This window comes from Camelina sativa, chromosome 13, assembly GCF_000633955.1.
Source record: "Camelina sativa cultivar DH55 chromosome 13, Cs, whole genome shotgun sequence".
NCBI lineage: Eukaryota > Viridiplantae > Streptophyta > Magnoliopsida > Brassicales > Brassicaceae > Camelina > Camelina sativa.
Window position 1 is genome coordinate 9981114 of NC_025697.1, and position 27197 is coordinate 10008310.

The 27197-nt window shown below is 42.1% G+C and overlaps 3 protein-coding genes across 3 annotated transcripts; 1 reads left to right on the forward strand and 2 right to left on the reverse strand.

Annotated features, from left to right (window-relative positions):
* LOC104736255 (poly [ADP-ribose] polymerase 3-like) lies at positions 1502–5571 on the forward strand. Its single transcript, XM_010456210.2, has 15 exons — positions 1502–1692; positions 1784–2025; positions 2108–2306; positions 2398–2511; positions 2595–2722; positions 2812–2986; positions 3070–3441; positions 3528–3655; positions 3745–3821; positions 3918–4078; positions 4184–4393; positions 4481–4583; positions 4667–4749; positions 4831–5157; positions 5244–5571. The coding sequence occupies exons 1-15, from the start codon at positions 1639–1641 to the stop codon at positions 5316–5318; spliced, it is 2448 nt and encodes an 815-aa protein (XP_010454512.1). The 5' UTR covers positions 1502–1638; the 3' UTR covers positions 5319–5571.
* Positions 5885–11340, reverse strand: LOC104736256 (zinc finger protein ZPR1). The gene is made up of 17 exons (XM_019234979.1): positions 11180–11340; positions 10606–10742; positions 10045–10089; positions 9773–9813; positions 9547–9628; positions 9369–9413; positions 9124–9180; positions 8710–8769; positions 8486–8613; positions 8153–8405; positions 7952–8018; positions 7770–7840; positions 7591–7680; positions 7000–7108; positions 6633–6724; positions 6432–6537; positions 5885–6235 (listed from the first exon to the last, which is right to left on the reverse strand). The coding sequence occupies exons 2-17, from the start codon at positions 10726–10728 to the stop codon at positions 6123–6125; spliced, it is 1482 nt and encodes a 493-aa protein (XP_019090524.1). The 5' UTR covers positions 10729–10742; positions 11180–11340; the 3' UTR covers positions 5885–6122.
* Positions 21420–22787, reverse strand: LOC109128344. The gene is made up of 3 exons (XM_019234534.1): positions 22555–22787; positions 22211–22468; positions 21420–22026 (listed from the first exon to the last, which is right to left on the reverse strand). The coding sequence occupies exons 1-3, from the start codon at positions 22785–22787 to the stop codon at positions 21420–21422; spliced, it is 1098 nt and encodes a 365-aa protein (XP_019090079.1).

The window sequence follows — 27197 nt, forward strand, 5'->3', positions numbered from 1 at the left end:
AAAAAAAAAAAAAAAAAAAAAAAAACTCTACAAGCAACTACTAATGATAATTTTGTTCTTTTCTCGTGAATGTGTATGGATTTTCTTACATAAATATATTGTTTAATTTAAACTTTTAATACATACATATAATAGTGAAAAAGTTTAATATTAATTAGATTATAACAGTTGTAAGAACTCGTACCAAAAAATAAAATAAATATATATAACATTTGTAGCTATACATAAGGAAACTAACAAAAGAATTTGTAATATATGTGTATATATATAAGACAACTATTTTAAAAGTTTCCAACTACATATTTGACCATTTCTGAAACAAATCTCATATCATAATAAAAAAAAAAAAAAAGAGAAGCAGAATCCTATAATATGTTCTTTAAAAAAAAAAGAGACGAAAGAAGCTGGAAATTGATAATATTAAAGTTATGTGTGTTAGTGTGTATATGGATGTTTTCTCTGCGTGCAGCTGTATAGAATCCATATTGTTACTCTTCTTTTTGGTTCTTAGTTTCTATTTTCTTGTAATTTTCATACTGCAAGCACAACTCAAAAGGAGAATTGTTTAGCTGTCGCAATTGGAGGTGTAGTTAAACCTTTTTGTTTTTTTTGTTCATAGAGATGTAAATAACCTCTTCTTTTTTTTTTTCGTAAATAACATTTACTTTTGCCAACTCATTGACCAACTGAAATTTGGAGTTAAACTAATTATAGGATAAGGCCTGTAACATAAGAGCAACTAAAAATTATAATAATGACATTTTGATTAGGTTTGAATAATCAAGAAGGGATCCAAAATGTATTAAACCTTCTAATTTTGTGTTAAATGCTGTCATCCATAAGCTGTCTCCTTAGGTTCAAGAGTAGCACATCAAGTCATCAACACATATTTTTTTGTGAAAAGAAAAAAATTTCATCCGGTTTCAACCAAGAATCGAACCCGGAGGGTAAGATACTCCTACTCCCTAAGGGGGCCTTGGTAGCAACTAGCAAGAAGCATTGGATTGGGCTTCCCCATCTTTGGCTTTTTCACATAACATACAATTTTTAATTGGTTCAAGAAATATTTCTTCGGGTTTAATTGACCGGTACGGTTGACTGGAATTGAATCAATGATACACGATCGGTTAATTAGTTCCGGTTTTAGGTCTTTTGGTTTGGTAAATAAAGTATTGGATAAGGTACTCAAACTAATTTGAATCTCAACCAAACCGAATTGAACTACGGAAGATGACGCTAATTTATAATTACGATCACCATAGAGGCAATGACACGACACAGATAAAAAGATGGAAGATGGCAACATGCAGAGACTATAAAGAGATAAAAACAAAGAAATAACTTGAGACCAAAACCACCTGTCCACATAAAGAGACCTGTTTTCAACACGTGGCTAATCCCTACATGTTTGAGAACACTTGTTAGTCTTCCGGAGAAGACAGAGTAGCATTTTCATTGCACCGTTCGTACAAAGGACCTTTCATCTTTCTATATTATCTTTTTTAGCAATCTGAATAACAGAAAAGTCAAATACAAAACCCCCACAAAAAGAGGGATTCTCTGAAAACACTCGAAAACAAAACTTAAAAGATCTTTTGGTTTACTTTAGAAGTCAAGACAGTTCAAAGATTTAACTCGATGAAGGTACACGAGACAAGATCTCACGCTCACATGTCTGGGGACGAACAGAAGGTATGTTGCTACATAAATTGATCTTTTTTTTAATTTGTGTTAATGAAGGTGCTTTTAATTTTGATTGGTTTCTTATGTGTAATTTCTTCAGAAGGGAAACTTGCGGAAGCATAAAGCAGAAGGGAAGCTTCCAGAAGTCGAACAGTCTCAAAAGAAAGCAAAGTCCGAGAATGATAATGGTCGTTCTGTCAACGGCGGCGGAGATGTTGCTTCAGAGTACAATGAGTTTTGCAAAGCGGTTGAGGAGAATCTGTCCGTTGATCAGATTAAAGAAGTTCTTGAAATCAACGGCCAGGAATGTTCTGCTCCAGAGGAGACCTTGCTAGCTCAATGGTCAGTCTCATAGATCGTTTGTACAACATCTTTATTTGTAGAGATTTTCATATTTACATGCTAGCTTTGTTTCGTTGAGCAGCCAAGATTTGCTGTTCTATGGGGCGTTAGCTAAATGCCCTTTATGCGGAGGAAGTTTGATTTGTGACAAGGAAAAGAGATTCATCTGTGGAGGTGAGATTAGTGAGTGGTGCAGTTGCGTGTTCAGTACGAAAAATCCTCCTAGAAAAGAGGACCCAGTTAAAATCCCTGACTCCGTCATGAACTCTGCCATATCTGACGTAAGCGTTCCAAAATTTATCAATAATGTTCTGTGTCTGTTTAGTGATTTCGCTCAGTTGAGTTGTGTCATTTTGTTTTGTTTTGATGTAGTTGATCAAGAAGCACCAGGACCCTAAAAGTCGACCTAAAAGAGAGCTAGGCTCTGCTGACAAACCCTTTGCTGGAATGATGATTTCTCTCATGGGACGTCTCACTAGGACACATGTAACGTGTTCTGACTTTGTTGGGATCTTTGTTGTGATTCCTTGATTTACACTAAAGAGTGGGTTCCCTCTCTGTTATTGTAGCAATACTGGAAGAAAAAGATTGAGAGAAACGGTGGGAAAGTCTCCAATACTGTTCATGGCGCAACATGTTTGGTGGTTTCTCCTGCTGAGAGAGAACGAGGTGGTACTTCAAAGATGGTGGAGGCAATGTAAGGGTTTAGGGGACTTTATCAGATTTTTGTTTGTTTCGGATTATTTTTCAAGTCGTTCACTCAGGTGTTGTTTCTTGTGCCTTAAGGGAACAAGGCCTACCGGTTGTGAGTGAAGCTTGGCTGATCGATAGTGTGGAGAAGCATGAAGCACAGCCACTCGAAGCTTATGATGTGGTCAGTGATCTTTCAGTGGAAGGGAAAGGTATTCCATGGGATAAGCAAGATCCAAGCGAGGAGGCAATTGAATCCTTATCGGCCGAGGTATATAGATTAGCCCATTTAGGTAATGCTTAGCTTCAAATGAGATGACTTCTAAGAATCTGATTTTTGTTTTTTCTTTTCAGCTCAAAATGTATGGGAAAAGAGGAGTCTACATGGACACGAAACTTGAGGAGAGAGGAGGGAAAATTTTCGAGAAAGATGGACTCTTGTATAACTGCGCCTTCTCGATATGCGACTTGGGAAAAGGGCGTAATGAGTATTGTATTATGCAGATGATCACGGTGCCTGAGAGTAACTTGAACATGTACTTCAAGAGAGGAAAAGTAGGAGATGACCCTAATGCGGAAGAGAGGCTCGAGGAGTGGGAGGATGAGGAAGCTGCTATCAAAGAGTTTGCAAGGCTCTTTGAAGAGATAACAGGGAATGAATTCGAGCCATGGGAACGTGAGAAGAAGATTGAGAAGAAGCCTCATAAGTTTTTCCCAGTTGACATGGTCTAACCATTTTACCTTTCGCCTCAAGCACCTGTTTTTGTTGCTTGATGTAATGGATGATTGTTGATGTTCTGTATGTTCTGTAGGATGATGGGATTGAAGTGAGAAGTGGGGCGCTTGGACTAAGGCAGCTCGGCGTTGCTTCTGCTCATTGCAAGCTTGATTCGTTTGTTGCGAACTTCATTAAAGTTCTGTGTGGTCAAGAGATTTACAAGTACTAATTCTTGACACATTCCTGATTTTTTATCAAGAACTCTTCTCTGCTTGCTTGTGAATGATCTGATCTTTGTTGTTCTTTTTTAGATATGCCTTGATGGAGCTTGGATTGGATCCGCCTGATCTGCCTATGGGAATGCTAACTGATATTCACTTGAAACGATGTAAAGCTTTGGTGGAGAATAGTCTTCATGTATCACCTCTTGCTGTTATGAAGTTATGATGTTGACCAGTGAGTTGCGGTTCTGTTTTTTTTTCAGGTGAAGAGGTATTACTGGAGTTTGTGGAGAAGCTCAAGACAACAAAAGAGACGGGTCAGAAAGCTGAAGCAATGTGGGCAGACTTCAGCTCACGGTGGTTCTCTTTGATGCATACTACAAGGCCGGTGCGATTGCACGATGTCCATGAGCTCGCTGACCATGTAAGTAAATTAGAGTTTCTCTCTTTGTTCTGATGAGTTTTATGTCAATACAGTGAAGTTTCATAGTGTTTCTTTGTTCTTATGAGTTTTATATCTATGCCACAGGCCGCTTCTGCTTTTGAGACGGTGAGGGACATAAACACAGCATCTCGTTTGATAGGGGACATGCGAGGAGACACACTCGATGACCCGTTGTCTGACCGCTACAATAAACTTGGTTGCAAGATTTCTGTGCTAGACAAAGAGTCCGAAGATTACAAGATGATTGTAAAGTACTTAGAGACTACTTATGAGCCTGTGAAAGTCTCTGATGTTGTAAGCTTACTCTCTTGGCATGTATTTATGGCAAACATTTCAAATAATTTTACTATAATGATGTGTTATGTTCTGGTGTTGTTTCAGGAGTATGGTGCGTCAGTGCAGAACGTTTTTGCAGTCGAGTCAGATGCAATGCCTTCATTAGATGACATCAAGAAGTTACCGAACAAGGTCCTTTTATGGTGTGGTAAGGATTCAAAAATCCATGTTTACTACTCTTTCCCTTTGCGAATTTTGTCAGATCAGTTATTGGTTCTTCCTTGCTCATAGGGTCTCGGAGCTCAAATCTATTGAGACATATCTACAAAGGGTTCTTACCTGCTGTCTGCTCTCTTCCAGTCCCCGGTTATATGGTAATTATAACTGCTTTACGACTGTCTTTTGCACCATATGTTTAGATCATAATCGTCTCATGTGCTGCTTTTATTCTACAGTTTGGGAGAGCGATAGTGTGTTCAGATGCAGCTGCAGAGGCTGCAAGGTATGGTTTCACGGCTGTGGATAGACCAGAAGGGTTTCTTGTATTGGCCGTAGCATCACTTGGCGAGGAAGTTACAGAATTTACAAATCCACCGGAGGACACTAAGACATTGGAAGAAAAGAAGAATGGTGTGAAAGGGTTAGGGAGGAAGAAGACTGAAGAATCAGAGCATTTCATGTGGAGAGATGACATAAAAGTTCCTTGTGGACGGTTAGTTCCATCGGAACACAAGGACAGCCCTCTCGAGTACAACGAGTATGCTGTGTATGATCCGAAACAGGTAAACATGGCAAAAACGGAATCTGTTTTTTGTTCAATTTTACTTGGCGGTTTTGTCTTCATAAGTATATTGGTTTTGCTTGACAGACAAGTATAAGGTTCTTGGTGGAAGTGAAGTACGAAGAGAAAGGAACAGAGATAATCGATGTTGAACCAGAGTAGACTGTATATACAGACGTTGGTTTGATTTTTGCGGTTGGCGGCGGCGAGAAGCCATGACAAGATGGTTTTTTGGTGTTTCATGTTTTCTTATCTAGGTTGCAAACTTGCAATATGGTGAATGTAAAATTGGCTTCTTCTTTTGGGTTGTAAGGAAACTGTTTTAACTATGTGACTTTTGCTGTGTAAAGCTTTTTAGAGTGATCAGTACTCTCTAGTCTCTACTGTTAAATGGTCTAAAACCTCTGTTTTCATATTTGTTAAAAGGTTTGACGCAATTCAGATACGAAGAGTCAAAGACTGTTTTGAAATAGACAGAGTTAAAAGACTGTTTTGAAACAGAGGTCAGACCTTGCAAATTGCAATAGCAACACTAGTTTTTAGACACGAATGTCACTTCCGAATTCTCAGAAGACAGTAAGAAAGAAAATAATAACTGCCAACCGTTTTGCCTATTATCGCGACTTCACACAGAAAAGCGTTTTTGTTACTTCTTCTTTCTTTGGTCTCTCTCATCTTCTCAATTGCCTCAGTCGTGTGACCAAATGGCCAACATATACGACAACAACTTAGTCAGAATTTAAGCTTTCCCATTGAATTCCTCATAAGGAAATCAAACCTACCACACGACGAGAGAATAACCATGTTTCAAAATTTTGGGCGACTCCAAAAGAGTATTGTTCTGTTTCTTTTACAGGAAAGACAAGGAGTTTGTTCGTCGCTTCTTTTGGCTGTTACAATACAACATACATACGGATCCATCTGTCTGATCATCACCATCAAAACTTTACTTATGCAAGACAACTTTTAAGGTAATTTGGTTGTCTCTGTGGATTCATAAGCAGCATCGGCTGAAGAAGTATCTATGTCGTTGAGACCCAACTCCTCGTTTTGATCCCATGACCTCTCGTACTCTTCATCTGTAGTTCAAACATAACAACACGTGTTATCTGTAATTCACAACTTTGAGTCTTCATTTATCTCTCAGTTTCAGTACGCAGTTTACAAAATTTATCTAGAAAAACGAAGGATTGGATACGTCTTCACTAACTATTGTTTAGTTCTTATTCGGATCCATCTTAAGGTTGCACAGTCGAGGGCAAACGAGCAACTTACATGTGAGCTGATGATCATCTTTGATATCATCTGTTACTGGTGCAACAAAGGAATTTGCTAATTCATCATCAAGAATCAAAGTCCATGGCTGTTCTAAACTTAGGAGCTGCAAAATAAGAAAACACACGTTCACTATTGCTGTTTTCTTCCACATCAAGAAGACGACAAGGCTAATAAACAGGATTTCGATAAAGTTGCTACCTTAGTGAGCCTGGCTCCAAATTCTCTCCACTTGTTCTTTTTACTCTCTTCCAGACTATCACCAAAAGTGAATCCATGAACTCTCGCAAGGCCTGTGAGAAATCATACCACACTTCAGTCAGTAGCTAGGAGGGCTAGGAGGGAGCTCTAATCCATCATTCGTAATGACAAATCTCAAAACGCCTCCATTATCCAAACAACAAAAGCTTTGTACGGCAGAATATAGTATAATTGTATCAGCTACTTGGTATACTGATTTATGCCATGGACTCATGGTTCAACATATATGTTCTAGAGTACTTAGATCACTTCAAATGATTATAACAAGGATAAAGGATAACGTTGATATATTAAAGGGCATACTCACTTTCTCTGATTTGTGTGACCAACCCTTCCACTGTTGTTACCATTCCACCAAGTGTACCACCAGCTAGCTCCAGATCAAGTTCTGGGATTATTACTCCTGCTGTGTCCGACTAGTACACGTGATCAACAAAATATACCATTAGTGACGTATTAGGTGTTGCTCTAAAATTATAATTGATCATAACCCACTTCTTAGCCTACGTAGTGGACCATAATGTTGTCTAGTATAATATTGCCATCAGATGTGTTATATAGCCACAAAAAATGCCCAGAAAGATCAAACAAGCATGTTTTACAACTGATCTCAAAGTTTTTACACTTTCAACACCTGCCACTATCTAACTATATTATTTTGTGCCAGGACATGAGAATATACCATACATAATTTGGTAGTGAGCAAGATTTTTTGTCAAACCTTTACCCAACTTAAACTACATACATTCTGGAAGAGCATAAACTCAAACAGTGGCCATCTCGAGCTACTTTATTATACTTATTACATACAATGATATGGGGAAATCTCTCTAGATACGCCACTCATCCTGAATTTCTAAGAGAACCGGTGCAAAACAAACTGAAGCGAAAAACTAACCTTGATAACATCTCGGCTAAGGTCAGTAATGTTCCTCACAGAGAGAGTAATTTTCTTTCCCTTATCAGGAATTGCACCACCAGGCTTCAACTGCTCACAATAACCTAAAATAGTTAGTAACCTAAACACCAGGCATACATCTAAAATTATCTAACAAGATCAAACCAACGAAAGCCAACCTCAGAATTACGATAGCCACAACTGTCGCATGTAGATGCCATGACAATAACTTCCTGAAAGTACGGGATTTCTATTTTCTGTTAAGTGGTAAACAGCATCTAGGAGTTCATCAACAAACACAAATACGGAAACTTGTTGCAGAAAACCAAGGAAAGGACGGATCTAAACTTTGAAAGGATACTAGTCACGAACATCCGTGTCTCACACGGCTCCGTACATGCTCCGCAAGTTGAAGGGAAAGTCATCACCTGTTAGAATGTGATATGAAATTATCTTATTACAAAGTTTTTTACTCCCACAAATACAACTCTGGGCACTGATTATAACCTTCAAAAGAACATTCAACAAAAACTATGTCAAAAGTTACATAGTCCGAAGTTACCTCTTCAGGCGCAGAGTATCTGAACAAGTTGTCGGAAATATCAGTGCTATTACTCTGAGCAATTGCGCGATGACCAGCAGTTGCTCCAACTGTTCCATTAGGCACATAAGATGTTTTAGCAGAAGGTGCGCCAACGTTTCCTTCTGATTGTCCAGCTTGAGATGGGTTAGCAACATATCCAAGTGTTGCTTGTTGCTCTGGTGTTCGCTCATAGAATTTGATGGTTAAAGAGGGGTCTGGTGATGGAGCATGTCTGTCATGTTGCAAACTTGTCATAAGCAAATAAACGAAGCATATTCTTTCTATTTTTAGATCCAAACTGAATATCCTTACGGGTTCTCAATGAAACTGTTTCCAGCAGGATCATCCAAAATGAAAGTGAAGGGTGTTTCTGCTTTAGCACAAGCTCTCAGTTTGGACAAGAATTGGTCTATTGCTTCAGCAGTTTTAGGATCAACTTTCTGTGTCCAGCAAAATAAATAGATTACTATTCTTGACTGAAAAACTATTTAACTGAGCATAAAAACATTAATGTCAAGCTCACAGAGAGAATTTACCTTGCGTTCATCTTGAAGGGCACTCAGTTCATCGGCAGCCCGTGCTAATATCCCTTCCACCTGTAAATGAGAAAATAAAAGGAAGCTGTTGACAAAGAGCTAGGTAAAAGGAAAACTAACAAAATCTGTAACGAAGTTGCATAGGACTATAAGACTCCACAAAGAAAGAGCTAACACCAACAAGAGGTTTTCCAGCTGCTAACACCGGGTTGAAGCTAACAAAGTAACACATATGGGGCTTTCATCACAATCTTGCGAATAATCATTGCCCAAGTGATAAGTAGATGGTTATATTATCAATAATTGCGCAATTAATTTCTTCTCATGAGTAGAATAAACGTTTTTTACGTTGTTCTGAGAAACAAATACCCTGAAAACGTTCATAACAAGATGGTTAAGATTTTAAGGACTTACGGTAGACAAACTTCCACGTTGGGCCTCTGGTGGAATTTCAAAATCCAGTTCAGGAATCTGAAAGCGTATATTCACAAACTACAGTCAGTCTTTAGCTTCAAATCAGTCCAGTTTTCATAATATGAGAAGCAAACTAATTCACAGTTTTCAGGAATATGCAGGAATCAGCTCAGGTTTGCAAATCAGAGTATTTTGATTCCGAAGAAGCAATGACATGGCACTCCCAAACTTAGATGACCACTAACCTTAATAGTGGCTGATTCAGATTTCACAACTTGCCGGTCAAATATCTGCATATAGACAGAAAGAACAAGGTCAAAATTAGCCTAGGAGTGAAAGACAACAGAAAACAGATATATCTCCAAATGAAGAAAACGAAATGAACAGAAAAAAACAGAAATTTGGATGAATCAATGCATCAACCTTCACATCACCAGCTAGAACCTCTAGATTATAACAGCATCCTCGGGGTTGAATCTCTCCCGCGAACTGAACTTCATTATTCCTATCAAACAGATCAGAATAAAATTACAGGCTATATCTTTTCAATTGAGAAAAAACAGAAAATATCTAGTATTTGGTTTTCTAGAACAATGCCCCTGCTCATATCAAATACTTGAAAGCATCTCAAAATCTTTAAAATTTGTACCTTTCTCCGCAGTGCGGACATTCAAATGCAGATATTAAGACCTGTAACCAGTAGTAAGTTAGCAGCAAGCTTGTAACCAAACATAAGGTCGAGAAAGGCATAAATAAAATGTCCAACCAAGAAACATGTTTCTTTAAACCAAATAATAGAAATTTGTGAGTTTCTGGCGCCCGAGAATGTGGTCAATTCACAATGAGTAAAGTAAGAAAAAAACTGAATATAGAAAATGGACAAAAGTTGGTACTCTTCAGAACAGGGTACATCATACATACCTTTCTGAAGTGAGGAATTAAGGTCAATAGAAATCTAGTGGTTCCCTGGAAAAGAAATAAGAAGCTATTTTATGCATTGACGAAGGATTAGGAGAAAGGCCAGGAAAATGTCATACAATGGAGTATTAACAAAAAGAGTATGGTAGCGGAAAGTCCACCATATACAGATTCCCCAAGTGCTTGCCACAAAACCACAAATATCAATAAATTTCACCTCAAATTTCTCAGTCCTAGCCAATAAGTTTTGTTTTTGTCCCCGCTACAGTTCATAACAATCTAAAGAACTATTGGATTGCAGAAAGAACTAATGATAAAGCTAAAGTACATTAAAAATATGTGCATGTACACTATTGGAAACAAGCTGAAACCAAAGAACAAAGGCTAAAGAGAAACTAGCCTGTTTCCTAGACCCAATATTAGTTGAAAAAAGTTGCAACCAGTATAACTCTGCCTATGACAAAGGATAAGGACTACACAACCAAGATCAAGAATCCCAAAGAAACTATGAAAGTATGTCTGTGTGTGAGATAGAGAGAGAGAGAAGGAGAGAGGGAGAGATACATTTTCATTGCAGCGCATGCACATGCTCTCAACAACATAGAGGGGAGCACCGAAGGAGAGGTCGGCAGTTACAGCTTCAACCACCGATCTAACATCAATCTGTTCATCACTTCCGCCGTCCATTATCTCCAAAGTTTCTACAAACAATCCCAAAACCAAAAAAAAAGCTGATTAACCCCCAAAGTCAGCGATTCTCAGAAGACAAAAAGACCTCTAAACCGGTCAGCGAGCAACACATCATTAGGAAACAAAAAGAATGCTAAAAGCATGAAACTTTATGCGTGCCCATCAACAGCTAATTCTAAAATTCATATTTGAAGTGGAAGGCGTAACAAATTTTTGTTGATGATTATTTGCAATTTCCTGGGGAAAGCTTATAAAAAAAGAAAAGGTCGTGCCTTTATCCTAAAGGGAAGTTGGATTCCTGACCTAAACACCAAATTAGGTACTGGCAAGGTTCCAGTTATACATATAAAACCATAGGATACAAAAACAGAGATAAGAAAGGTCTTGAGACAGAAGAGAGCTACGAGCAGAGATAAGAAACAGAACAATGGGACAGAGAGCTTTGTACCTCGAGCAGGTACGGAACAGAACAGGATAGAGAAACAGAGAGCTCACGTCGCCGGGAGAGGAACGAGCTGAGCCAGAGAGTAGAAAACGCAGAGAGGCAATCTCGGCTCTGCTACTCCCAAGATTTTTAGGGTTTGTTTGTAAATTTGCACAACCTATCGCCGTTCGTTTCCAACGACGCCGTTTAGATAGCCTTTTTGGATATTTTTTTTTTTGGTTATAAAAATAATAATTTTGGATGATTTGGATGACGGTGAAAGTCTGAAAGATCATACATATGGAAAGGAAACGAATCATTGTTAGATCAAGCCCCAAATTTTGTTGTAAGAAATAAAAATGAGACATACACTTCATTTGGTAGAAATTGCACTAGTTTTTGGAGATATGCCTTTAAATTGCTTAACCAGAGGCCTAAAACTGGATTGGAAGATTACACCAGAGGCTTATATACAATCGTCGTCTTTCACTCTCCCTTCTTGTAATCATTTATAAACAATCTTGATGCAGCAGGGCCGACTCAAAACTACACTCTGTGCTATATCATAAGGAAAGGGTGAAAACATTGTTATAGACAAGTTATTGTTAAAAACTAACTAATCAAAGTGTGTAGCTGTCCATTAACATGGACCAATCAACTACAATTTGCCAAATTGACATGTATTTACTAAAAATCACACATGTATCTTATAGTCTGATAGTTCGATTGACTTTAAGGCATATCTCCACAATGTATTTATTATCTATAAATTAAAATCATAGCTATATCAGTCAAGTCACATCCTATATTGAAGTTTCGTAGTTCATACAATGTGGCTGCGAGAAGGTACTGGTGTATAATTGGTGTGGATTCAAAGTTCTAACTTTTAAGGGTGTCTCCCAAATTCAAACCCCACATTACACCCATACCTTAACTTACATGAAAATGCAAAAAATGCAGTGAACTAGACATCGTACATGTGCTCTACAGTTGTCAAAGGTTCAAGTATCTTTAATATCACACGGCTACACCCATATCATAGTATGTCCGTAAGTCAACTCCACCGGTGCCATACCTATATCGAATGAAGAAATATAATGCTTTATGTAGAAACTAGATTTCCACAGTGAATTTGTTTATAGGAGAAAACAAATTCAGTAAAGTAATCTCTCTAGAAAACCGATCTAAGCTTTGAAATTAGAAGAAAGGGAATTGATCTCGAAGATTAGGGTTTAGATTGCTAAGAACAAGAAGAGAACTGAATAATTGTATTCCATCCTCCCTCCTTTACCATGGAGAAGTCTCTCCCTATTTATACATATTCATAGATCGCATAATATATTAACTTTCCTTATGAGACGAACTGAAATAAGGAAAGTTGCTTTATCTCTTGAGTCGGCCGCCGGGCGAAGTGGAAGTCGGTTCTTCTCCTTCGAAGCCGGGCTTCCTCCGTCCGAATTGGGTTTAAATGACCTAATTGAGTTCTTAATCGGATTCCCGGTTAAATAACCAAATTGTCTTTCTGGTTTAGTTCGGTATGTCGGGGGTGCTAAATCCCGCACCAACAATTAGTCCCCCCCAGTTCTGAATATTCGAAATTCAATTCAAATATTTTGAACTATGAAAAAGAAAATATCTGATCTAAACCATAAAGAATTATTTGATTTTACCCGGATTTCCGCGTCATATCATTGTGAATCGTCTGAACGACACGTGTCGTTTGCGTCACATCTGCTAGGTCGGAAATCGAAGAGTCACGTAGGTCATAATTACTTTTCATAGGGTTGCCACCCATTCGACTCTATAAGTATGCTCCCTCTCTTCGTCATTTTTCATTTTCTGCCAACAGTGAAAGGTAATCTGCTCTGAACTCTCTTCTTTTTATTTATTTATCTCCATTTTTCTTCCGCACTCACCGAACTCACATTATGGCGGGCATTTCGGATCCTTCTTTCTCGCCGGAAAGCGAAAGCGGACAATTAATTCGTCGCACCTCCAGACGCATTGCGCAGATCGGAGAATCCAGTAGATCGGGCTCCGAAATCCCACTACTTCAAACTCGCTGCTCGGCTGGAGCCTCATCATTACAGACTCCTCTACTAGTTTGCCATGAAGACAAGAGTGCCGAACTGACTCAAGATATGTTATCACAGGAAGAAGATCGGTTCGCACCTTTAGGAATCTCTATCGAAGACATCGATCCTTTGTTAGACCATGAAGGACGAATTGGAGGCGACAAGAGTTTGAGTTCGATCAAAACCGTGAACGATATGCTGAACGCATGTGGTCTATTTAACAGCAACGTCACAATTTTGATTCCTCGAGCTGACCAGCGCCCCTAGAACCCCCCGGAAGGGTATATATACTTGTACGAGGGTTATTTTACCAAAAGTCGCCTCTTATTCCCAATCCCAGCGTTAATATCACTCTACGCCCAAAGACGCAGGATAGCGATCTGACAGTTTGTCCCCGGAGCCATTTGTAACTTTATGGCTGCCCTTACCATAGCAGCTGAAGTCGGAGTCAACATCGGAGTTCAATGCTTTGAGCAACTATCCAACTTTAAGTTATCAAAGAGTCTGCATCGCTGGGAAGTGAATATGAGGCCGGCGCACAATTTCCTTGTCGGTAAAAGAGTGAACAAATTCAAGAAGTGGGCGAACCACTACTTCTACGTCCGCGTCGATCAGTACTCACTCGTTAATCCATTGGGTTTCCATCGGAGAGTGTGGAATGAAAATCCTGGTAGATTTTATATTTCCAGTACATTTTAACTGGCTTCGGCGCCTCTGACCAGTTTTAACTTTTTCGTATCTTGCTTCCAGATCGTCCATTTTGCGCAACGCGTCTAGCTCCAGACTATCATCCCGTCAGGGACGCTCTACTATCCGGGAACAATCGTCGGTGGGAATTTATTACTCGTATCCGTGTTGAAACAGCGATGGGCAAACCCATGACAACATTCCCAAGTTTCGCGAGTTCGCTGGGGCGAACTGCAGAGCCAGCCGGGTCACGTGTCGTTGAATCCGACAGTCTTCTGATCGTTTGCTGAAAAACTCAGGCTGCCATCGAAGCCGATATCGATCCTCCTCGGGACCGGACTGACGTCGATCCTGTTCAGGATCGGACCATCGTCGATCCTACTCGGGCCCCTAAAGAAAATGTCGACATAGTCGACGTTGCGAAAGACGATACCCTTCCCCTAGCTTTAGGGAATGTCGATCCTCCGAACGATGAACGGGATGTCCATCATCTTGGAGCTAGATCGAAAAAGCAGAAGAGGAAGCAGAAAAAGAAGAAGCAGATAGGAGATGACTCAGTCGCTGAGCCGCAGTCGGTAGTAAACCGTAAACGCTCGGCTGAAGACGCCGGACTGGAATCTGCCGACCGATTCCACCTGGCAAGAGAGAATGACAAAACAGATCGGTTTAACCTTCGAGTATTTCGGTGATACCCCTCTGGTCACAAATCGCGATGCTTCAGGCGAACTCTTCCGAATCTTAAAGATCTCCAGTCGAATCCTTCCGTCAGTGGACGAACTGGAATTCAAACAAGCGTTCCTTGATGTCGCTGAATCCCACTTAATGGTTTGCCTTATTATTTTCTTTAACTAGTTCAAACTTTGTGCGGGCAAAACTGACGTATGTTCTTTGAATCCACAGACTGCCGCCAGCATGAATACGCTGACTCAGTTGTACGGTAGGCGAGCCAAAACCGATAAGAAGTCTGGATTTGAGCTCTAAAAGGTGAAGGAATGCGCGGAACAAATCCGAGTCGCCAGCGAATCTAAAGACAAGAGGATCAAGGAGCTTGAAGCTCTTATCGCCGAAAAGGATGGTATCATCGGTAAATCCGAACTGAGGATTGGCGAACTGAATTCCCGAGCGCTTACTCTCAAAGAACAGAAATCCGAACTGCAGGGAGCATGTGACGAGTTGAAAATCCAACTCGACTTTGAAGTTAAAAGACTTCGGCGGGATCGTTTGGAGAAGGTGGAGCGTACAGCGAAGAAAGCACAGACTCGATTGGATAAGATCAAGGCTTATCTAGTCGAACAAGAGAAGATTCGCCCCTTGGAAGATCTGTTAAACCAGGCTACCGGAGTACAAGAAACTGTGCAATATCTGATTGAAAAGGGGGCCTTCATTCCCGAGGAGCGAATTGCGGAGATTGATAAAAACAAGGCCAAAGCCGAGGAAACTATTAAAGCGATTGATGTCCTCGAACTGAATGAAAATGACCTCGTCATGTCCCCGGATCAGCTCGGTTATGAACTTCGTCACCCTGGAACGATGGCTCCGGACTCCGTCCACCATCCGTATGGCTCCAATGCCGAGAGCTTCCAGGCTCATCTGACCGGTGCCTTGGATGCTTAACTTTCATTTTTTTTTTTTGTTGCAAACTCTATTAAGTATGGATTTGAATACTCTTGTAAAACATTGCCGACGTGTTCGGCCCATTCTCCCTTTTGGAACTTCTTTGCCGGAATTTTTCCTTTTTACCAGAATAAGAAAATTGACAATTTCGAGGAATTGCATCTTTTCCATTTTGCACGGAATATGGAAATTTGGAAAAGATTTTACCTCCTAATGGTGTTGTCTCCGAACTAAACAACTTGCAAAAAACTTTCAATCAAAGCGATGTCAAGCTCTATTAGCAGCGTGGAATCCCCTCTAGTCGGGAATGATGTCCCGACGTTCTCAAACGCCGAAGCTATCGAAAGGGGGATGGCCTACTACCCGAACATCCGAGCTCCGTGGATGCTGATGTTCCGCGTCAAACCGGAAGAAAGACGTGACTTGGAAGAATTTCTCCATCAGGTGGAATACCGTCACACGGAGTATCGCGATCGGCTCGCCGCATCAGAACAAGCGCAACGCGAATTGCTGCTCAAACTTGAGATGCTCGAATCCCATCCAAAAGATTGGATTGAGAACGGATTTGAGAGGATAGCAGCCCTGCCGCCATGCCTGGTTGCGTACTGCAACGAGTGCCAAAAGGAAGCAGATCGGAAGCCGACACACATGAATCCTACCCTGATTGGTGACTTCATTCCAGTAAACGTCAAGCCGTTTTATATTAACAGGGGTGCTAATGATGCCGAACTTGCTGAAGCCGACACCTTCTTTCGTCAGGTAACTGTCATTCTATTTTTGATTTTCTTTTATCGCGAGACATCCAGTAATGTCCGCTCCAAACTAATCCGTCGTTGACTTTGCGTATGCAGATCGAAGGCACACATCAAGAACTGAGCCAGGATCTTCAGTACTTTCATATGAAAAAGGTAGGATCGACCGCCAGCTGAGGAATTTGGAATCCGAAATTGCCATACTCAAGGCAAAAAGGAAAAGGACTATTGACCTGCTGGATGAGTCCGAACAGAAGGCTAGAGCACTGGAAACTCGCACTGAGGATTGGGGGAAGACCGGACTGCAACTGTTGTGGCCGATGCCAAAACGACTCAAGACGAGTGTTCGTGAGATCGCCGCGAATGGCGCACTAGTTCGGAATTAACATGTTTTATTTGAGTATTTAATAAGATTTAGCCGCATTGTAGTAGGCGAATTTTGAATTTTACCTTGAAAACCAGAATAATATTTTACCGCATTAAAGCAGGCAGTTTTTACTTAGTCGTTGTTTTCGCTATTTTTTGGTTTCCTGGCGAGACGTCTCCTGGCTTATTCTGTCTCCTGGCTTATATCCGGCAATTTTTATTAAACGATGGTAGAAAACATCGATCAAAGTTTAAAAATTAGGCTATTTGGCCCTAACGGGATAAGTTTGGTCGGAGGACGAGATACTGGGCTCGGCTTATCTCCTTTGCTTTAGTTCGGATGTCGGACTGCAAAATTAAACTCTTGGTTCGGCTAACCATTCCGTCCGAACTAAAGTTTGGGTGCGAAATAAATACTCTGGGTTTGGCTTATCCCAAAATTAAAAGATCGGGTGCGGAAAAAATACTCTGGGTCCGGCTTATCCCTACATATGAAAGTCACGTGCGAAGTAACAACTCTGGGTTCGGCTTATCCAGAGAAATAGTGCATAGTTACGCGAGTTGATCACCTGGCCAGGGTGTCAACAAGGAGTGAGTTCGGTATGTATCAATACTTAGTCCAGATCGGATTAAGAACAGAGATATATGTATACATACTCTCCTTTTTTCTTTTTGGAAATAAAAAGACGCGTTGCATTAAATGTGTTATGCGGTCTTTGAGAATTATTCTCGGGACGCAGGGAAAATTTCGCTGCGTTCTGATTGGTGGACTTGGCGGCGGTTATTTCCCACGACTCTATATAAATAGGGTTGAGTGTTGGGAAAAAGAAACATTCCAACTTCCACAATTTCAAGAAAAAGAAGAATGGTAACTACTCGATCCGCATGGCTAAGAAAGGCCCGAGAAAGAATAGCTGCTTCGGCGAGCGGTTCCGGTCGGGCGGAGACGTTTCTGGTTCGTGCACCTGTCCCCTTCGTCGATATGACTGGTGCGGAGGGGAGTCTTATATGCCAGGAGCTCCGACGGTACCGAGCTCGCCGCTATTGGTTGGGGGTTCATCTTACGGCGAGACGTCTTAGGCTCGCTGAGATCTGTCGGTTTTACCGCTTGGATGGGACTGTTCGGGTCCTGAACGAGATGATCGCCGAAGGTTTCTTCTTGGCGAAGTGGCGTATGACCCGGCTGCTTGCCGCGCGTGCGGCGTGCCAGAAACAGGTTGCGCGCATGGAGGTGCCTGCCCTACTTGAGGCCGACTGCCAACCCCTGGAGGATACCGCACACACGTTTATCACGGATATCTGGGCCTACTGGGCTTCCCTGGAAAGGTTGAGGCGATATGCCAATTTTTTGGAATCGGCTGGCCCAATCATTAGCGAAAGGCATATGGTCGAGGGCCCGTGTACCTTCCTGGAAGATTTGGTGTCTAGTGGCTTTTAAGTCTTGGCGGAAAGACTTGAGGCCTTAAGGGAGGCACGCCGGATTTGGCGAGCCTAACTGATCAAGACGGAGGTGGAGGAGCCATTGGAGGACAATCTGTCTGGTCCACGTCCTCCACTTCGGCTGCAGGACCATCCAGAATGGTAATGGTGGGCCTTGTACCTTGTCGAACTCCGACTAGTTTGTCGCGAAGGGTTTTCCCATAGTTTGTCGCGAAGGGTTTTCCCCTTTGCGTCTCTTTTCTCTCTTTTTTTTATCTATTAATCGGTCAAATCTCCAAAGCATGTAATAGCGATTGATCAAGGGTTGGTTGTATCAATTTTCTCATTCGAATTATCCGAATTAGGCAATGGAAGTTCTCCATTTGTATATGAAATAATGCTTTTAGACGAAGTGTAATGGAAATGAATCCAAACGACTTTCAGCGAAGTCTTATGAAACAATGAAACTAGTATCGCGGAATTTGGCGTACTGCCGATCTGAGTGTATTCGAAATAAAGAAAGAAGTTTTTTCAGCCGGGAAAAGACTTTATTAATATCTTAGCTGCATTCACTTAATCTTGAAAAGACAAGGAATTGCCTACGTACCCCGAAACGGGGATCAAGCCAACCGTAGTTCGTATTACAAAGGAAAGATGAATGGAGTTTGGATTCCCGAAAACTCCTAGTTAGGGAAGTGACGACGACTTAGTAGTAATAACGCTTCAATTGGGCTGCGTTCCACGAGTTTTTGATCCGTTCTCCGGCCATGGTTACGAGTTCGTAGACGCCCGGGCAAACTGCCCTAGATACGAGGTACGGACCCTCCCACCAAGCACCGAGTTTACCGGCGTTAACTTCTTTGGTGTTCTCGAAAACTTCCCGTAGAACCAGATCGCCTTCTTTGAAACGCCGCTGACGAACAGTCTTGTTATAATACCGAGCCGCTGCGTCTTGGTAGTGTTGCACTCGGAATAGAGCTTGATCGCGCAGTTCTTCGGCAAGATCATTGTGGTCAATCAGAATCCTGTCGTTAAGTTTGGGATTGTCGACCATCATGGTACGTCGGAGTGTCGGGACTCCTGCCTCGACTGGGGCGAGTGCTTCGAGACAGTACGCGAGGGATAAAGGGGATCGAGGTGGTCTGCCCCTGCCCCCTTCCTTCGACCTTGTCGTTTTTTAAGTCCGTCGACGATCGACTTATTAGTGGCCTCAGCTTGTCCATTTCCTTGCGGGTATCGGGGAGTCGAAGTGCTGAGGCGGATTTGCTACTTCGTCAGGAAACGTCTGGTGATCATCGAGGTGAATTGTGTGCCGTTATCGGTGACAATCTGTATGGAAGTCCGTGACGACATATGATGTTCTTCCATATGAAATTGGTTACGTCTAAGGATTGGATCCTTGTGAAGGATTCTGCTTCGACCCATTTGGTGAAGTAATCGGTCAGCACCAGGACGTATTTCTTGGATTTTGATGCCGGCAGAGGACCTATAGCGTCCATGGCCCAGCGCATGAAAGGATATGGAGCTGTCACGGTATTCAGCAGTTCGGGCGGGACATGCCGCATTGGTCCATGGCGCTGACAGGCTTCGCATTTTGCCACGAAGGCTTCGCAGTCGGCCATCATGGTAGGCCAATAGTGTCCATCCTTTTTGTATTTGAGGGTGTGTGCGCGTCCGCCAGAATGGTTGCCACCTTCGCCTTCGTGCACCTCCATCATGATTTGTTCAGCCTTGTCCCAAGTGACGCTGGTAAGAAACACTCCTGACGCACTTCGGCGAAATAATTCCCCGTCCAAGAGGATGTATCTGGCACTTCGGGCCTTTAAGCGTCGAGCTGCCCATCGGTCTGGTGGGACGACGCCTTCGGCGATATAGAGTTTGATCTCAATTTGCTAGTCGTCCGGAGGCTTTGTGACGTCTGTCAGGTCCTCTACTGGCTCGTTGACCTCCATTGGAACTGAGTCGTTGTTGATTATAGCTATCTGACTGTCGGGATCGATGCTAGGAGCGTCGATGCATTCGATCGGGATGGTGCGCCGCAAATCAGGGCGGAGCGGTTTGCCAAAGCTGCGAGGGCGTCTGCTGACGCGTTTTCGTTCCGTGGGACCTTCGTCAGAGAAAAAGATGTGAATTCCCCGGACAATGTTTGAATCAACTGCCGATACGCTCCCATTCGCTTATTTTTGGTGTCGAACTCTCCGCTGAATTGGCTGACTACGAGTTGGGAGTCACAGAAGAGTTACAAATATGTCACTCCGAGTCCTCGAGCTAACCGAAGCCCCGCAAGGACGACCTCGTACTCCGTTTCGTTATTTGACACTTTGAAGTTGAGCTTTAATGCTTACTCGAGAATTTCACCGGTGGGGGACCGGAGAATGAGTCCCACTCCGGATCCTTCATTCGTCGACAAACCATCGACGAACATTGTCCAATGCTCTTCCTTAGGAGTGGGGTCGCCGAGGTCAGGAGATAGCTCGGTCATGAAGTCGGCCAGGACTTGCGACTTCAAGCTTGGACGAGAGCGGTATTCGATGTCATACTCACTTAGCTCGACTGCCCATTTCGCCATGCGTCCGGATTGGAGGGGGCTATGGAGGACAGTTCGGAGTGGCTGATCGGTAAACACGACGACGGAATGTGACTGGAAATAGGGTCGAAGCTTCTGTGCGGCGATGATCACTGCGAGTGCGAGCTTCTCCAGTGTGGGGTATCGTGATTCCGCGTCGTTGAGTGCTTTACTCGTGTAGAAGACAGGTTTTTGATCCCCGCGGTCGTCTCGAACTAACACGCCGCTGACAGCCGAACTGGAGACCGAGACGTAGAGGTACAGTGTTTCTCCGTCTTCCGGTTTGACTAATACTGGGTGGCAAGTCAAATACTCCTTCAATTGCCGGAAGGCAATCTCGCATTCCTCGTCCCAGTGAAAATCCTTATTTCTACGGAGGAGTTGGTAGAAAGGGAGGCATTTATCTGTTGATCGAGCGATGAAGTGATTTAGAGCTGCGATGCGGCCGGTTAGACGTTGCACTTCTCGCTTGTTGGTCGGCGATGGCAGTCCCAGTATGGCTTCGATCTGTTTAGGGTTTGCTTCTATCCCCCGTTCAGTGACGATATACCCCAAGAATTCTCCTGAAGTAACTCCGAATGTACACTTCGTTGGATTCAGTTTCATCTGGAAATGATCCAAGATGTCGAAACATTCGGCGAGATGCTCGACGTGCTGCTCTGCGATCAAAGATTTGACCAGCATATCGTCGATGTAGACTTCCATGGTTTTTCCAAGCAAACTAGCGAACATTATGTTCACTAGCCGTTGGTAGGTTGCTCCAGCGTTCTTTAGTCCGAATGGCATTACCTTATAACAATAGGTCCCCTATCAGTAATGAATGCCGTTTTTTCGCGGTCAGTCGAACTCATGGCGATCTGGTTGTAACCTGAGAAGGCATCCATGAACGAGAGCAGTTGGTTNTGTGCGGCGATGATCACTGCGAGTGCGAGCTTCTCCAGTGTGGGGTATCGTGATTCCGCGTCGTTGAGTGCTTTACTCGTGTAGAAGACAGGTTTTTGATCCCCGCGGTCGTCTCGAACTAACACGCCGCTGACAGCCGAACTGGAGACCGAGACGTAGAGGTACAGTGTTTCTCCGTCTTCCGGTTTGACTAATACTGGGTGGCAAGTCAAATACTCCTTCAATTGCCGGAAGGCAATCTCGCATTCCTCGTCCCAGTGAAAATCCTTATTTCCGCGGAGGAGTTGGTAGAAAGGGAGGCATTTATCTGTTGATCGAGCGATGAAGTGATTTAGAGCTGCGATGCGGCCGGTTAGACGTTGCACTTCTCGCTTGTTGGTCGGCGATGGCAGTCCCAGTATGGCTTCGATCTGTTTAGGGTTTGCTTCTATCCCCCGTTCAGTGACGATATACCCCCAAGAATTCTCCTGAAGTAACTCCGAACGTACACTTCGTTGGATTCAGTTTCATCTGGAAATGATCCAAGATGTCGAAACATTCGGCAAGATGCTCGACGTGATGCTCTGTGATCAAAGATTTGACCAGCATATCGTCGATGTAGATTTCCATGGTTTTNTATGTTCACTAGCCGTTGGTAGGTTGCTCCAGCGTTCTTTAGTCCGAATGGCATTACCTTATAACAATAGGTCCCCTATCAGTAATGAATGCCGTTTTTTCGCGGTCAGTCGAACTCATGGCGATCTGGTTGTAACCTGAGAAGGCATCCATGAACGAGAGCAGTTGGTTTCCGGCTGTGGCTTCGACGAGACGATCTATGTGTGGCAAAGGAAAGCTATCCTTGGGGAATGCTTTGTTGAGATCGGTGAAATCCACGCATACTCTCCATTTATCGTTCTTCTTTTTGACCACGACTGGATTGGCCGACTTCATCCTGATTAGTTTGAAGGTGGGATCGATGTTGAGCTTGTGGCAGATAATATCGGGATTTATTCCGATCATGTCCTTCGTTGACCAGACGAATGTGGAAGGCCGGGTTCCTGGGCCATCTCCCAGAGGTCCGAGCTTGTCACGCCTCGTTCAATGAGGATTTGATAATGCTTAAGAAAAGCCGTAGACAACTGGTTGAAGCTATCAATCGAATTCGGTTCGAGCCTTGTGAACCACACCAAGGCAGGACCGGAGAGGCTATCGACGAATAGCTGGCAACACCCAACATCCCTCTGTTCGTCGGTGAATCGTGCCTTTGTCATGGTTGCCATGAAGGACGTCATGAACTGGACGGGGTCTTTGTCACCCAGGTAGGTTGGGAGTTTAGCTTGACGTTTGGTATGGCGGCCCGCAAGATCCGTTGAGTAAAAGGGGATTGCCGAGTCACTTCGACAATCCTGTCGATTTCTGGAGCTGTGCTGATAGCCCGATGAAGAAGCGTGTTCATGCCGCTGATCTGCGTCTTGATTTCTTCGATTTCGAGGCAAGGTCCCGCGTTCGTGAAGCGGGCGACCGAGGCGGCCGAACTCTCGTGCACACGTGAGTTTGGGTTTGTTGGTCGAATACTCGACGTTGTTTGAGGGGGAGGATTCCTCCGCTCGTATTGTACGTCCGAAAAATCGAGACGACGAGTGAGACCGCTTATACCGAGTACGGGTGACTGTCCAGCAAAGATTTGTGATGGGGTTGTCTGAGTCACGACAGCATTGACTCTGCGGTTGGTGTCGGAGATCATCTGGTAGATCTCTTTCGTCATGGTGCCGAACATGATCTTGAAATCTTCCATGGAGACGATCTGCGGATTTTGGACCGCTGTCGTGGCGCGAACAGGGGGTTCCCATTTTGTGTGCGGAGCCGCTGCTCCGTGGCGCGTGCATCCTCCTCATCCGGGGGTTGTTCATCGGAGAACTCCGTGTCGAGATTGACTAGCTCTTCGCGAGTTCGTCCTGATTCCTGGCTGGTCTCCCCTTCAGGTCTGACCTCAACTGGGAGTTCCTTGCGGGCATCGGTCAAGTTCGTCGACTCGTTGATGGGGCGGCGAACGTACACGGCGGTAGCCAGCCTGGTTGATACACCGCTCTGTGTTGCAGCGTTGTCTTGAGCAGATGCGATGCCTGTGACATCGGGCGTGCTGGAGGTGGTACGGTTCGCTCTGGTGACTTCGGTGATGAGTGAAGACATTATCGTAGGCTTTTCAAAGAACTTTTTCGGATGAGATTTTCTTAGAGAGTAACTTTTAGAGACGATTTGCGTTCCCCACAGACGGCGGCAATTGTAGAAACTAGGTTTCCACAATGAATTTGTTTATGGGAGAAAACAAATTCAGTAAAGTAATCTCTCTAGAAAACCGATCTAAGCTTTGAAATTAGAAGAAAGGGAATTGATCTCGAAGAATTAGGGTTTAGATTGCTAAGAACAAGAAGAGAACTGAATAATTGTATTCAATCANGGCGACCGAGGCGGCCGAACTCTCGTGCACACGTGAGTTTGGGTTTGTTGGTCGAATACTCGACGTTGTTTGAGGGGGAGGATTCCTCCGCTCGTATTGTACGTCCGAAAAATCGAGACGACGAGTGAGACCGCTTATACCGAGTACGGGTGACTGTCCAGCAAAGATTTGTGATGGGGTTGTCTGAGTCACGACAGCATTGACTCTGCGGTTGGTGTCGGAGATCATCTGGTAGATCTCTTTCGTCATGGTGCCGAACATGATCTTGAAATCTTCCATGGAGACGATCTGCGGATTTTGGACCGCTGTCGTGGCGCGAACAGGGGGTTCCCATTTTGTGTGCGGAGCCGCTGCTCCGTGGCGCGTGCATCCTCCTCATCCGGGGGTTGTTCATCGGAGAACTCCGTGTCGAGATTGACTAGCTCTTCGCGAGTTCGTCCTGATTCCTGGCTGGTCTCCCCTTCAGGTCTGACCTCAACTGGGAGTTCCTTGCGGGCATCGGTCAAGTTCGTCGACTCGTTGATGGGGCGGCGAACGTACACGGCGGTAGCCAGCCTGGTTGATACACCGCTCTGTGTTGCAGCGTTGTCTTGAGCAGATGCGATGCCTGTGACATCGGGCGTGCTGGAGGTGGTACGGTTCGCTCTGGTGACTTCGGTGATGAGTGAAGACATTATCGTAGGCTTTTCAAAGAACTTTTTCGGATGAGATTTTCTTAGAGAGTAACTTTTAGAGACGATTTGCGTTCCCCACAGACGGCGGCAATTGTAGAAACTAGGTTTCCACAATGAATTTGTTTATGGGAGAAAATAAATTCAGTAAAGTAATCTCTCTAGAAAACCGATCTAAGCTTTGAAATTAGAAGAAAGAGAATTGATCTCGAAGAATTAGGGTTTAGATTGCTAAGAACAAGAAGAGAACTGAATAATTGTATTCCATCCTCCCTCCTTTACCATGGAGAAGTCTCTCCCTATTTATACATATTCATAGATCGCATAATATATTAACTTTCCTTAAGAGACGAACTGAAATAAGGAAAGTTGCTTTATCTCTTGAGTCGGCCGCCGGGCGAAGTGGAAGTCGGTTCTTCTCCTTCAAAGCTGGGCTTCCTCCATCCGAATTGGGCTTAAATGACCTAATTGAGTTCTTAACCGGATTCCCGATTAAATAACCAAATTGTCTTTCTAGTTTAGTTCGGTATGTCGGGGGTGCTAAATCCTGCACCAACACTTTATATGTTATCACAAAGACATGTAGTATTGTGGTTTTTATTAATGTGGTACGTACTATCCAAATTTAAATTTCACAAAAATGTTTCTAACAAAAAAATCTAATCTGTTATATGTACTGAAAAAGATTTTAGTGAAAGTTTTGTCATTGTTTTCCTATTAATTGGTTTTAAGAGATTTGTTTCCCATAGGCCATAAAAGTGAGTTCCTTTATGATTCCAGTTAATTGATTTGAAAAATGCTTTAATAGCTTATAGATATAACAACCAGTAGAGAGGATCAATCACTCACATGCAGGCTGTGTGCCTAACTTTATAAAAAGTCTAAGGCGATAACTGACTATGACCATTTAATTTAAACTTATTATAAAATGTAAATTTTCTATAATTACATGTTTAATATTGGCAACAAATATATCCATTATATATATATATATACTATCAATATCTTATTTCATATTGGCTATACATATTTAGGCGTAATGACGAAACATTCTACAACATAAAAATAAAAATGAAGATAATTCTCATAAATACCACTAAAATGAGTATTTTTTAAAAAATATTATTATTAATTTTATATTCTACAAAAATTTGTTTTCTTAAAAATATCACAAAATTAAAACTAAATTTTCAACATTCAAAACTAAATTCTAAATTAAAATTTTTGTGGTATTTTATTTAATAGTGATATTTTTGCAAAAAAAAATCATGTACGGTATTTTGAGGAATTCCTCTAATCATGATAGAATAAATATTTTTTAAATTATCTACAATAATCCCAAAATATTGGATTTTATAATAATACCAAAATATTAAAGCAAATGAGTTAAGAAAATTATATATATATATCTAAATGTTAGTGGAAAAATAGTCGAAGTTAGGAAATGAGAGAAAGTATTTAAAATTTGAAAGCATGAGCTACAAAAACACAACAAATAAACAATATTAGCCCACATAAAATTTTGTAGAAGAGTATTCGTAGAATTCAAAACTAAGATAAAGGTTAAATATAATCTTTTTGACCAAATATAATTATGTAACTAAGGCCTCAAAATTATATGTACGACGGAGGCCTCCATCTCAATTTCTTTTACAGTAGTAAGCATGACCCTACCCACATGGAACACACACACTACTTGGTTTATCCGTTTATGAATGGAGCTGCGTGAGAAGAGCGGTCGATGTCTGGAACAACATGCATTTTCTATTTAAAATAATATAAATTAATGTGCATATTGTTGAGAAAAAATTAGAACAAATTTAGATCCACACCTGCTTTTCATAAAACAGCAAACTCAAGGTGTTTTTAATTTTTTTCGTCACGTAAACTGTACATCGATATTTAACAATCTGTATATAGAACGATCCAGGATGTCAAGCCGTCGTCAAGACTAGTGTGGACCATCCAACCCCAACTATATGAAAATTTATTTAATAGGTGTATTATCAAATGGATGAAAGACATATTATCCATATAGATGAAAGTGTAATTATTTGTCAATTTTCGATTTTTTAAAAATAATTTATTTTTGGTAAAACACTTTCTATTTCTAATGTGAAAGAGAACGGCTCGCAGCTCAAAAATGTCAGACTCTTATCTATGCAAAATGTCAAAGACACGCAACTTGTTTTTATATCTCTCTTCATATTGCCAAACCATTTGAACGAATATTGTTATTAAATATTATATAAATAAGAAAAAACCAAATCGTAGTGCTAATATTATCCTAAATGCTTGGAGCAACATGTAGTCTACGTTACTGAGCTAAAAATCCAAAGATCATGAATATATCATCATATCATTGTAGAACAAGTACAAAAATAGAGGTACATAAGAAACATACCGTTTTTAGTCTCTATACCAAACTTTATTGACAAAGTACTTCATAAGCTATTAATTAGGAAGTACACCGATTATTGCAAACCCTTATAAATGGACGGCGAAAAAAGAGAGAAAAATCACGGCATCTTCCAGCTTCCTACCTCCTAATT